Source organism: Microtus ochrogaster, linkage group LG9 (genome assembly GCF_000317375.1).
Source record: "Microtus ochrogaster isolate Prairie Vole_2 linkage group LG9, MicOch1.0, whole genome shotgun sequence".
NCBI classification, from domain to species: Eukaryota; Metazoa; Chordata; class Mammalia; order Rodentia; family Cricetidae; genus Microtus; species Microtus ochrogaster.
The window spans coordinates 1,063,618-1,075,984 of NC_022034.1; the positions used below are offsets into that span (position 1 = coordinate 1,063,618).

The window sequence follows — 12,367 nt, forward strand, 5'->3', positions numbered from 1 at the left end:
CAATCTTATGAAAGCATGGCAGCAATATTGAACTGCTGGCACCTCCATCTACAGAAAACATTAGTAAAAAAAAAAACATACCTAGGAGGAAAGTAAGAACCAGTTATGGCTGTCATTTTAAAATTCAGCATTTACAACATTTCTTATTCCTAATAAACCCTCTGTTTATTATTATTTTGGATTATAATAAGTTTTGTATAATGACAAATTACTAAGTTTATAAAGATATACTCAGTTTAGCAAAAATTAACTTAGAGATGTATGTCTAAAACTGCAAAATGTATCACTAATAATAAAAACCCAGAGACAGAAAATCAGCAAAGCAAGGAAGCCAAACTAATAAAGAAGTCTTATCTCTTCTGGGTGGCTCTAGACTGAACCAGCTAAGTTTATCTCTTCTCCTTTAAATTTCCTCTAGTGCCGAGATTGAAGGTGTGACTCTCCAGTACTAGGATTAAGGTCAGACACCACCACCTGGATTTGTTTCTGCACTGATTTTGTGTAGCCCAGGGTAACCTTGAACTAACAGAAGTACATCTACCACTGGCTTTAAAATTCTGGGATTAAAGGTGTGTGCCACCATTACCTGGCCTGTAGTGGCTTTAGTTTTGCCCCTGGTCTTCAGGCAGGATTTATTTATTAAAATACAAATAATATACTACTATAGCAAAATCCTAATCTTATATATGCAAACTGTTAAAGAGAGGAGATCCATATTAATGTTCAGTCACCTTTAAAGTATCAAATTTTTTAAGGTGCTCAGAACTAAATTTGTAATTATGCTAAGTACAAGTTTAATTCTTTTACAAGGACAACCTTTGGCCTTCTGTATGTGATTTTAATGTTGATCCTAAAGCAAGTAACTAAAAACAAGATTTTTTAATTTATTTTATTTTTATTTTAAATTAATAAATTTATTCTTTGTGTAGTATATAGCAGTAAATAAAGAGATGCACACTGTTTAATATAAAGAGAACATGAGAATACTCAGCTTGTAATGAAAGAGTTATATCAAAGCCCCTTTCCTCAAGGTTCAAGGATTATCACAGGAATACAGCAGAAGAACTGAGAGAGCCAGAAATAGTGGATGTCTGTATAAATAAATAAATAAATAAATAAATAAATAAATAAATAAATAGATTTATTTTGAAGTTTACTTAAAGTCATATATATAGTTAAAAAAGCTTACTTTGCCTCCTGATGGAAGAAGGTCATTGGTTAATTAAATAAAGAAGCTGCTTGCCCTGATAGGTTAAAACAGAGGTGGGAGGAGTAAACAGAACAGAACGCTGGGAGGAAGAGGAAGTGAGCTCAGAGACTCGACAGCTCTCCTCTCAGGGGCAGAGGCGAGAGCTCTGCTCTCTGAGGCACACGCGATGAAGCTCCGACCCAGGATGGACATAGGCTAGAATCTCCCTGGTAAGCCACCTTATGGGCTACAGCAGATTATTAGAAATGGGCTAGTCCAGGTGCGAGAGTTAGCCTAGAAGAGGCCAGATAGAAATGGGCCAAGCAGTGCTTAAAAGAACACAGTGTCCGTGTAATTATTTCAGGTAAAGCTAGCCTAGTGGGCAGCGGGGTGCTGGGGACGCAGCCCCGCCACTCATATTACTACAGCCTCCATATAATAATGCTCTAAAAATTTTAGCAAAATAAGAAAATTTATTGTGCCTTTTGTTACAAAATCTTTATATTTATTCATATTTTTTGTTCAACCTTTAAAAGTATGATAGATCTCTAATGATTCCATGTGAATTGCCCAATGGAGCCTTCATGGGAAAAATTAAAACCAGCCCAACTCCTAGTACAGGAAAAATGGCATCTAAAACATGTAGAGCTCTTGGTTAGTCTTTAGAACACTATTTTCATAATTTATAAAAGGACAAAAATAAATTTTGATTTTTATATGATTTCAGGAGTGTAAATTTTATCATGAAAACAATGGGGTCCCTCCAGACATGGCTCCCTGCTCCTTCTCTGATTCCATAAGATCATTACATTATTATCCTTGATTTAAAGGATTTTTTCTCTATTCCCTTCCATCCTGATGATAATGAACATTTTACATTCTCTCTCCCTACTTTAAATAACCAACAGCCTATGACAAGATATCAATAGAAGATTTTACCACAGGGATGAGGAAAAGCCTTACTATATTTCAACCTTTTGTACATAAAGCACTTAAACTGGTGCTGATTAAATTCCTGGGATATTATTCATTCATTATGTGGATCACATTCTCCTCTTCCATTCAGCTCATCAGTGCTTAAGCAAATACTTATTTTTCATGATAGAGAAGCTAAGAGAACAAAAATTAACCATAGCTCCAGATAAAATACAACACCAACCATTTTATAATTATTTAGGACATACTATTACTCAGTGGTAAATTTTCCATTTTCCTCTTAGTTTAAAACTTCCTTAAACAATACAACTCAGTTACTTACAAAGGGTTTTAGGCACTATTAATTGGGTATGCTCTTATTTGCCTACTACTACTAAGGACTAGACCCCACTCTTTAAGATGTTTTCTGGAGACTCATGGTTAAATTCTATAAGAAAAATAACACCTGAAGCAGAGCAGGTTATTAAATAAAGCTACTGCTAAGGCAGTAGCTCATAGTATTAATCCTTTTCTCCTCTATCAATTACTTATCAGTCCTTCCTCTTCATGTCCTACTGTGGTAATAATTCAACAAGGCAATGGTGTTAAATAAATTTATGTATGCCATAATTCTCCACAACAATCTGCAACTCTTTATTTATAAGACATTATAGACTTAATAATAATGGAAGGACACATCCTAAGTAATTTATTGGTAAAGGACCTACAGAAATTATTGTGCCATTGAATAAAATGTAAGATGATTATTAGATATCCCCCAACTACTGAATATTTTCACCCTGCATTGCGCTCAAATAGTTTCACTATTAGAAACTGCAAACATTAAATCCCACCGAAGTGCTAGTGCTATTTCACAATTATTTCTCTCCCTTTAGCATCTATATGAACATAACTCAGCAGTTTTTCATAACTTGTATTCATGTTTGTTCTAATTTGCCAGATCCATTAACATCCAACAATGTCCAAGCTGATGCGCTGGCCTCATCCTCACCCCTAACTCTTTCTTTTAAAACTGCTCAAAATTCTCATGAACTAATTCCTCAAAATTAAAAATCTTTTCAGGTACAATTCTCTTTGCCTCCCTGAGCAAGCTGGGCAAGTTATCAGAGCTTGTTCCTCTTGTTTGTCTTTTAACCTGTTGCCATCTGCTGGTTCAATTTGTCTTCAGGGGTTAAAATCTAACACTATTTGGCAAACAGATATTCAAGCTCAGACTTTAATCATTTAAAATATCTTCATGTAACAGTCAAGACATTTTCTAATATGATGTTGCTTCTTCTCACAGAGGGAAACATTTGATGCCATTAGTCATTCATTATATATCTTTTCATTTTTAGGTCTATCACAACAAGTAAAAACTGGTAATGGCCCTGCCTGTATCATTAAACACTTTAGAGAACTGTGTAGTTTTTTTAATCATGTTAGTAGAATTCCTTACAGTACACAAGCTAAAGCTACTGTAAAACATAACAAAATACTTATACAATAGGTACTTAAAATAAAAAGGGATAAATATCCCATCAAAATCCCCAAATATTATACTGCTTATAACCGTACTGACTTTAATTTATTTCATATTAAAAATGTTTCCTTTGCTGTTCAAAAGCATTTTGTCCTGAAGGAGATACAATCAAATAATATTTTAAATAGAAAGATCTAGAAACTAACCAATAGAAAGGGCAAGATGTTCTGTTAACATCAGGGTGTGTCTTTCCAGCAAATAAACACAGTCCCAGATGGCTCCCATTAAAATGTGTCTGACAAGGACAGCATTCCAGAGACACCCAGAAAAATGAAATGTCTGAAGTTAGGAGATGACCTAAAAGAAAGAGTATAGCAATGATTTGTGGAGACATCAAAACCCTAACACATGAATCTTAGACTTTGGGGAAACAGCAAAGATACAGCAGGATGGATCAAAAAATGATGCTGTAATGTCTACTGACTATATTGCATGTTAATTCTCAGCTCTCCAACCCAAATCCAAATGCCTTTTCTCAGGAGGGATATAAGGAATAACAGTTACACAAGAGAGTTTGATGTTGCTTTGTCATGGCAAGGATTGTTTTTACCTTTATGTTTAGTTATATAGGTAAAAGAATTTGTGGTATTTAGTCCCATGAATGGAGGATATTTTGGTTGGACTAATCTAAATTATCTGTCCAAATGCTACAATACAGACTTAGTCATAATTAAATACTATTTAGAAAGCTCTCAAAGTGTAAATTATAGTTATATGGAGAGGAAAACAGGAATATCTAATGCATTGCTTAATAAAGTTGATATTTTTATGCCAAGAAAACAGCCATTGGCTTCATTTGGCACATGGCAGCAAAAAAGAACAAAACAATCTTTTTTTTTTTTTAACCAGAGGAGATGCATCTAATACTGGGCTCCTAAAAATAAATTTATTTGCCGTAGGAGTTACCCAGAAGTAATATGCACAAAAAACAGAAGAGAACACAGAATCCTCCGATACATATATTTATAGTGCTTTCCATGAAATCCCTGTCCATTGTTTTTCTATCACATTGTTTATGCTTACTCGTATACCTGTTTTCAGAGATGACCGTTAGACTCTGAACAACAAACTGGTGTGTTCTTTTCTGAGGAAGATTATTTCTTCTAACCCCAGGTTTCCTCAATTGTTTACAGTTCTTTGAGAATGATTAAGGCCTCACGGGTTTTTTTTTTTTTTCTGCCCAGTTTAGCGTGTTCATTGGTTTCATGCTTGTTCAGGTCTCCTGTGAGCAGACATGTTGCTGAAATCAAAGGTGAATCTGCAACCACTAATATATATTTCTGCATAAACACTAACAAACATCTATAAGCATTTGTCCTTATACCAACACATAAATGTTATCTTCAACCCTAAAGGAAACTTCTCTTTAAAACAGAAGGGACTATTATAAAACAAAACACACAATCAAACACACACACAAAATTGCGGAGTCCAGCCTTAATACATGTATCTACAATACAACCACCTCAGACTCAGGGAACCTTTCTGAAAGGGAGGGGATGATGGAGTGACGGCCAGAGTGAGAGGATCAAAGAGTTTCCAGTGAGACTGTCTTCTACAATTATCAGAAGATGATGAAGAAGAGATTTTTCAAGTTTGAACATTATTTAATCAGATATTATCACTTCCAGAAGATATAGGAAACAGAAATCACAAAACAAGGTATAAGAATTCCTTATGAATATCAGGATTCAGCGAGGGAGGCATCAGTACTCTTTAAAACAATAAAGGCTACTGTCATTGTCCTTGGTGCCCACTGTGACTGCATTATAAATTCCAAAAAAACATCATATTGAGTAAGGTAACCCAGATCCAGAAAGACAATATTCATATGTACTCACTCATAAGTGGTTTTTAGACATAAAACAAAGGAAACCAGCCTACAAATCACAATCCCAGAGGACCTAGACAACAATGAGGACCCTAAGAGAGACATACATGGGTCTAATCTACATAGGAAGTGGAAAACGACAAAATCTCCTGAGTAAATTGGGAGCATGGGGACCACGGAAGAGAGTTGAAAGGGAGGGAGAGGAAGGTAGGAAAGCAAAATGTATAGATTAATAAAAAATAAAAAACAAATAAATTCCTATTGCTGAAGATATCACATTTAAGTTGTATACTATAGAAAAGTCAATCTCTCATGGACTGAGAAACTCCCTTTAAGACTGCTAGGTTTATACTGTCAGAAAATATTATGTGGGCTGGTTGGAAGAAAGTGAAATAAGGTCACACAGAGCTGGATACTGTATATAGCAACAATGATCTGCCAGACAAGATGTGCCCAATGGTGCAATAGAAATATGACTCTCATGGAACAAAAACTGTTTTCTGACTGGATATGAGGCCGGACCAATAGGAAGAAATTTTGTGCCTGGTCTCGTCCAAAACCCCATGGATGAAGGAGTAGAATCTGCTTTCGGGCTTTCACTAAATGGTTATGTTGCCAGTTTGTCTTACGATAGTTTATATTTTTACCTACATACCTCAAATGCTCTCAACCTTAATTAAAGAAGACTTTTGTAGTAAACAGCAGTAAAAGCACAGATGCTTATCTGCTCAAAGTGTGGAGACTATGAGACTTAGTATTCAATAAGAATAGAACGTACTCATTAATTCTCCACTACCCAAGCTCAGAAAACATTGAAAAAAAAAAGAGGCAGAAAGAACAGATGAACAGAAAAATGAAGTAGAATGCTAACAAATGCTGTTTTCTGGAATGACACTTTTGGACTGACAGTAGTCATAATTACCTGTACCAGATCATGTCAGCCAAAATCTTGAGGTCAAGTTTTCATGAGGAATTTTTAGCAGTTGATAGCCAACAGAGGAAAGAGAATAAGTTCCTTTTTTCCCCCTTTGGAGTGACCTCTGGTAGGTTCCCATGTTCTAGTTGGTGAATCCCACATTCATACATTTATGTAAAACAGTAACTGGATTTAGTATTTTAACCAAAAAAAGAATAAAGTCATGACATTAAGACAGGGCATACTGCAAATGATTTATCAACCACAAATGTAAATCATATAAACATTCTTACTTAGGCTTGAATTGAGGCAGATTTAATACTGAATGACTGTCTCTATCTCCATCCATCGCCAGATGAAGGTTTTATGGTGATATGCAAGATATTCATCAGAGTGTCACATGCAAGCTGTATTCTCACACATAAACACACACAGAGCTATTACAAAAATTTACCAGAACTTTTAACTTTAATATAATGTTTTAGGTTTAATAAATTTTGAAAACAGGTAATATTTTAATGTAAACTTCTGTTACATATAAATTTGTATAAATACAAAAATATGATATCATAACCTGCTAAATGTTTTTTAATTCATTTCCTGTTACTTTTATTACAAAACAGTAGAGACTTGTTTAATTATACAGTATATTTAAAATTAAAGTTTCTTTGTCATGTTAGGAGCTCCAACTTCCAATTAAGCAAGTTTGGGTCCTTAATTTTTGCACTGTGTTGCATAGCATTACCCAGTACTTGTCTTTTTGTGTTGGTTTGCTTTACTCAGCATCATAGTATCCAGGTTCAACTTTTATTATCACACATTGCACTCTTTAAGTTGAATGATATTTCTGTTTGTATTTACTTTTAATTTATCTAATCATATGTCAACAAATAAAGCACTTTCTATATTTTAGATTTTTTTAAAGCGTTCTACAGTAAGTATGAACATATTAACTTCTTATGATATTATTATTGCTTCTTTTATACGAAATCCTAAATTTGGATTGCTAGCATATACAATTACTAAATGTACAAAGTCACAGATGAATATACCTTTGCTTCTGGCAATTAGTGGCTAAGTTCCTGGCATTTCATCAATATTTCAAATGCTTCAGGGATAATCTGCAAATTGTATGGCATCTCCTTAGGGGGAGTTGCAAAAGGTGAAAAAATCTTTAAATTGTACTCAACTATGCCTTGTTAATCAACACACGGATGAATCAAGAGAAGTTTCATTACAAGTCACAATGACAGACAGTTTGTGTGTCCAGAATCTAAAGCAATGACTGAGTTTGCTCAGGTTTTGTCATCACAAGTAAGTGACTGTTTCTGACGAAGTTTTTGTGATTTATGCCTCCCAAGACATCTGAGGAACAACTGGATTTCTCTCCTTTTTCCTTTATGCCTCCGTTTTCAAATTATATTTGAATGTATTGAAATACGATGAGAGAGTAAGCAACATGTTAACATGTACTTCATGTTGTCTTAGAAAATATTTGTTTGCATACATGCGTGTGCTTATAAATGCAAATTATTTTATTTATCATGAAAGCCAAAAATGATAGGAAGAGATGATGCATAGGTGTCATATGCATTTATATATATGTGTGTGTTTTACACACATAGATACACATACACACATATATATGAAACCATTTTATATATATATATATATATATGGCAAAATTTGAAGCTGTAAATTTTCAGTATTTCATTTTCATATTTGTGCACAAGTGACTTACCTTCTTTGGTGATGTTTTTAAATCATTTTTAAAATTTAGTATTTTTAAAGGAATCCAGAGTATGTTACTGAATGAGTATTTGTTTCTTTTTTCTTTAATTTATTTATTTATTAAAGATTTCTGTCTCTTCCCCGCCACCGCCTCCATTTCCCAACCCCTCCCCCAATCAAGTCCCCCTCCCTCATCAGCCCAAGGAGCAATCAGGGTTCCCTGCCCTGTGGGAAGTCCAAGGACCACCCACCTCCATCCAGGTCTAGTAAGGTGAGCATCCAAGCTGCCTAGGCTCCCACAAAGCCAGTACGTGCAGTAGGATCAAAAACCCATTGCCATTGTTCTTGAGTTCTCACTAGTCCTCATTGTCCGCTATGTTCAGCGAGTCCGGTTTTATCCCAGGCTTTTTCAGACCCAGGCCAGCTGGCCTTGGTGAGTTCCCAATAGAACATCCCCATTGTCTCAGTGTGTGGGTGCACCCCTTGCAGTCCTGAGTTCCTTGCTCGGGATCTCTCTCCTTCTGCTCCTGATTTGGACCTTGAGATTTCTGTCCGGTGCTCCAATGTGGGTCTCTGTCTCTGTCTCCTTTCATCGCCTGATGAAGGTTAATATTCAGGAGGGGGCCTATATGTTTTTCTTTGGGTTCTCCTTATTTAGCTTCTCTAGGCTCACTATCCTGAGGTAGGTAAGCCAGACCCCAAAAGAGGAGCATGGGATGTACTCACTCATATTTGGTTTCTAGCCATAAACAAAGGACATTGAGCCTATAATTAGAGTATTTGTTTCTTGAAGTTTATCTTGGACTCCTTTTCCTTTTGTTTATTTTTTCTCCAATTATGATCTTTTTATCTTATGTATTATATTTTATTATTGTCTCTTAGAAACCTGTGTTTTTTTTCTAATGAGAGACAAAAATGGAACAGATCTAGATGGAAGAAGAGGTATAGAGGAACTGGGATAGTAGAAGAGGGTGATATGGTAATCAGGATATATTACATGAGAAAAAATACTTTCAAAAAAAGAAAAAATACAAATAAAATAATTTTCAACATTTTTTCTCTTTGAAATCTTTTGCCCATTAGTCCAAAGGGAATTTCAAAACTCTCCTCTGATAATAACCTGTATTTCTCCTCATTTCCTCTGATTTCTTTATACTCCTCAAGGTTCATATTTATATAATATACATCTTAACCTATGAGTTGAAACCCCTTTGGGGAAGGGGTCAATGACCCTTTCACAGCAGTCTGCATAGTGAACATTTAAATAGTGATTTACAACAGTAACAAAATTATAATTATGAAATTATGACAAGATAATAATATGATTGGGGATCACCACATGAGGAAATGTATTACAGCGTCAGGTCATAGCATTAAGAATATTGCAAACTACTAGTCTAGTGTGACTTGTTTTTCTGTATGGAGTGGCTTTGGAGTTTTAGGAAATATTGGAGAAAATGGCTGATATATAGTATGTACTACCCAGGAGCCATTTGAAGCAGCAGGCACTCCCGAGCAGTCATAACACTCATATAATGTTATAAATGTTGAACATAAAGCAAACTAAACAATATGTATCAATGTGTATGCTAGCAACAAAGTAAAGCAGGAAATAATACCTTAGAGATTGATGCCTCTTTCTGAAGATTAAGATGTTTGCTTGAAACATTATTACAGACATTAAGGATATATGCCTTGCCGTGTAGGAAGCTGGGGAGCGGTGTCAGGATAACAAACCATGATGGGTACTGATTGCTTCTAATAAGAGAAGAGTGTGAATGTCCTTGAGACCTTGGAGCTTCCAAAGTTTCTTTGCAATATTCTGCTTCACAGACTGTATCGTATATACATTACTGCTTTTTATATTATTCTACCCATATTTCTGTAACTATAAACTGTTTTTAAATAAAAAATAATAATTTCTCATGAGGTTTACTGATCCACGAGAAATTAATTTTAAGATATTTTTGATCATATGAAAATTCTCACATAGCTATTTTATATGGAAAATTAGCCAGAGAAAAGAGCTAGGTGAGGGTAATTGTTGGCTTGATGGAAATGATGGGATGGAAATAGGCAGAGGTTTCCAAAGGAAATGAACGATTGAGCTGTAGAGTTTCAAAGTCAGGGTATATCTTTATCATGAATTTAAAGGGGCTGGGAAGATGACTCAGCTGGTAAAGTGCTTGATGTACAAGCAGGATGACCAGAGTTCAATCCCCAGGACTTAAGGGAGGGGTAAAGGCAGTGCCATACACCTACAATTCCAGCTTTGAGCAGACAGAGCTAGATACAACCACAGTCCTCAACGTCAGCCTGTTTATTCTGTGATACAAGGGTCAGTGAGAGATAAATAAGTTGTAAGTGACTAAGAAAGATTGACATCAACCCTTGTCTTTCAAGTGGTCATCTTTACACTCACTGGCAACATACCCACATACATAAGGTCAAAGACACACCACACACACAGGGAACTTCAATACACAATAATTTATTGAGAGTTGTTGCAGTAAAATGTTTGTGATGCTGAATTGGAAAACAGTAGTTGTCTTCCTCTGTATATGTATAGACTTAATAACCAAGTCCATGATCCACACATTGGGGCACTCACTTACTAACAAGATTGTCACAAACTTTTTCATTTGTTATCAATATTCTTTTGCATTAATATGTGTGTGTATCTTTCTTCACCAGCTATCTATCCATTATAAAATAGTAGATTTGTGTCCTCATTACTATAATCAAAACATGTATAGACATTGAAAGATTTGCTCCTGTGAGTAAAGTCAATAAGTTGCAAAAATTTGAATTATTTTTCTCTATTTCTAGATATATTCATTTATAAAAGTGTGTTTAATCTTAAATATATTATAATTGAAAGATTGACTCTTTTTTGAAAATATTACCTTGCATAACTTGTCAGGTGATACTATTGGAATGTACTAATTTTGTTATTGTGTCTCTTTTCAGGAGAGATTTTCTAATAAAACTTGATGGAAAAACAAAACCTCACAATAGTGACTGAGTTCATCTTGATGGGTATCACTCAGCGCCCTGAACTGCAGGCACCATTGTTTGGACTGTTCCTGGTCATCTACATGAGCTCAATGGTAGGCAACCTGGGCATGATCATCCTCACCACAGTGGACTCCAGGCTACAAACACCCATGTACTTCTTTATCAGACACCTGGCTATCACGGACCTGGGTTATTCTACAGCTGTGGGACCCAAGATGTTGATAAATTTTGTTGTTGATCTAAACATAATCTCCTATAACCTTTGTGCGACACAGCTAGCTTTCTTTCTTGTGTTTATAATCAGTGAACTCTTTATTCTGTCTGCCATGTCCTATGACCGCTATGTGGCCATCTGTAAGCCTCTGCTCTACACTGTCATCATGTCCCAGAGGGTGTGTAATGTGCTCGTGGCAATCCCCTATTGCTATTGCACATTTGTCTCCCTTCTAGTCGTCATAAAGATTTTCACTTTGTCTTTCTGTGGCCCCAATGTCATCAGTCACTTCTACTGTGACAGTCTCCCCTTGATATCTTTGATCTGCTCAAACACTCATGAGATTGAAATGATTATTCTGGTCTTGGCAGCTTTTAATTTGATTTCCTCTCTTCTGGTTGTTCTTGTGTCCTACCTGCTCATCCTCGTAGCCATTCTCAGGATGAACTCAGCCGAGGGCAGACGCAAGGCCTTTTCTACCTGTGGGTCCCACTTGACAGTGGTCACTGTCTTCTATGGGACTTTAATATTTATGTATGTGCAGCCCCAGTCCAGTCACTCCTTCGACACTGATAAAGTGGCTTCCATATTTTATACATTGGTTATCCCCATGTTAAATCCCTTGATATACAGTATGAGGAACAAAGATGTAAAATATGCTCTCCAGAAGACATTGAGAAAGATATACAGCATACTCTTTTAACTATTATATGCTTGAGGAATTCTACCAACCACAATTCAACAAACATCTTTTTGTCCAAATGTTTACCCTACACAAATGAACATATTATATATTTAAAGATTGCCATCCTTTATACTAATGTGTATTATAATGTTATAAATACATCAGTAAAAATGCATTTGCCTTTAAAATTACTTACATATGTATGTGCATATCTCTGCATGGATGGAGACCAGAGGACCACTCGCAAGGGTCATTCCTCCACTTCTACCACGTGGGCTCTCAGGGTAGAACTCAACAGCAAGGTATTCATCCTGCTAAATTATCT

At 35.6% G+C, this 12,367-nt stretch overlaps 1 protein-coding gene across 1 annotated transcript; it reads left to right on the forward strand.

Moving 5' to 3' along the window:
* The first annotated feature begins 11,118 nt into the window (after positions 1 to 11,118).
* Positions 11,119 to 12,060, forward strand: LOC101994035 (olfactory receptor 8K3-like). Its single transcript, XM_005363294.1, has one exon. It carries the CDS (start codon positions 11,119 to 11,121, stop codon positions 12,058 to 12,060), a length of 942 nt encoding a protein of 313 aa, XP_005363351.1.
* The last annotated feature ends 307 nt before the right edge of the window (positions 12,061 to 12,367 follow it).

Excerpts from the sequence above, each read along its gene's own strand:
- LOC101994035 (XM_005363294.1), top strand. The coding sequence starts at position 11,119 with ATGGAAAAACAAAACCTCACAATAGTGACTGAGTTCATCTTGATGGGT.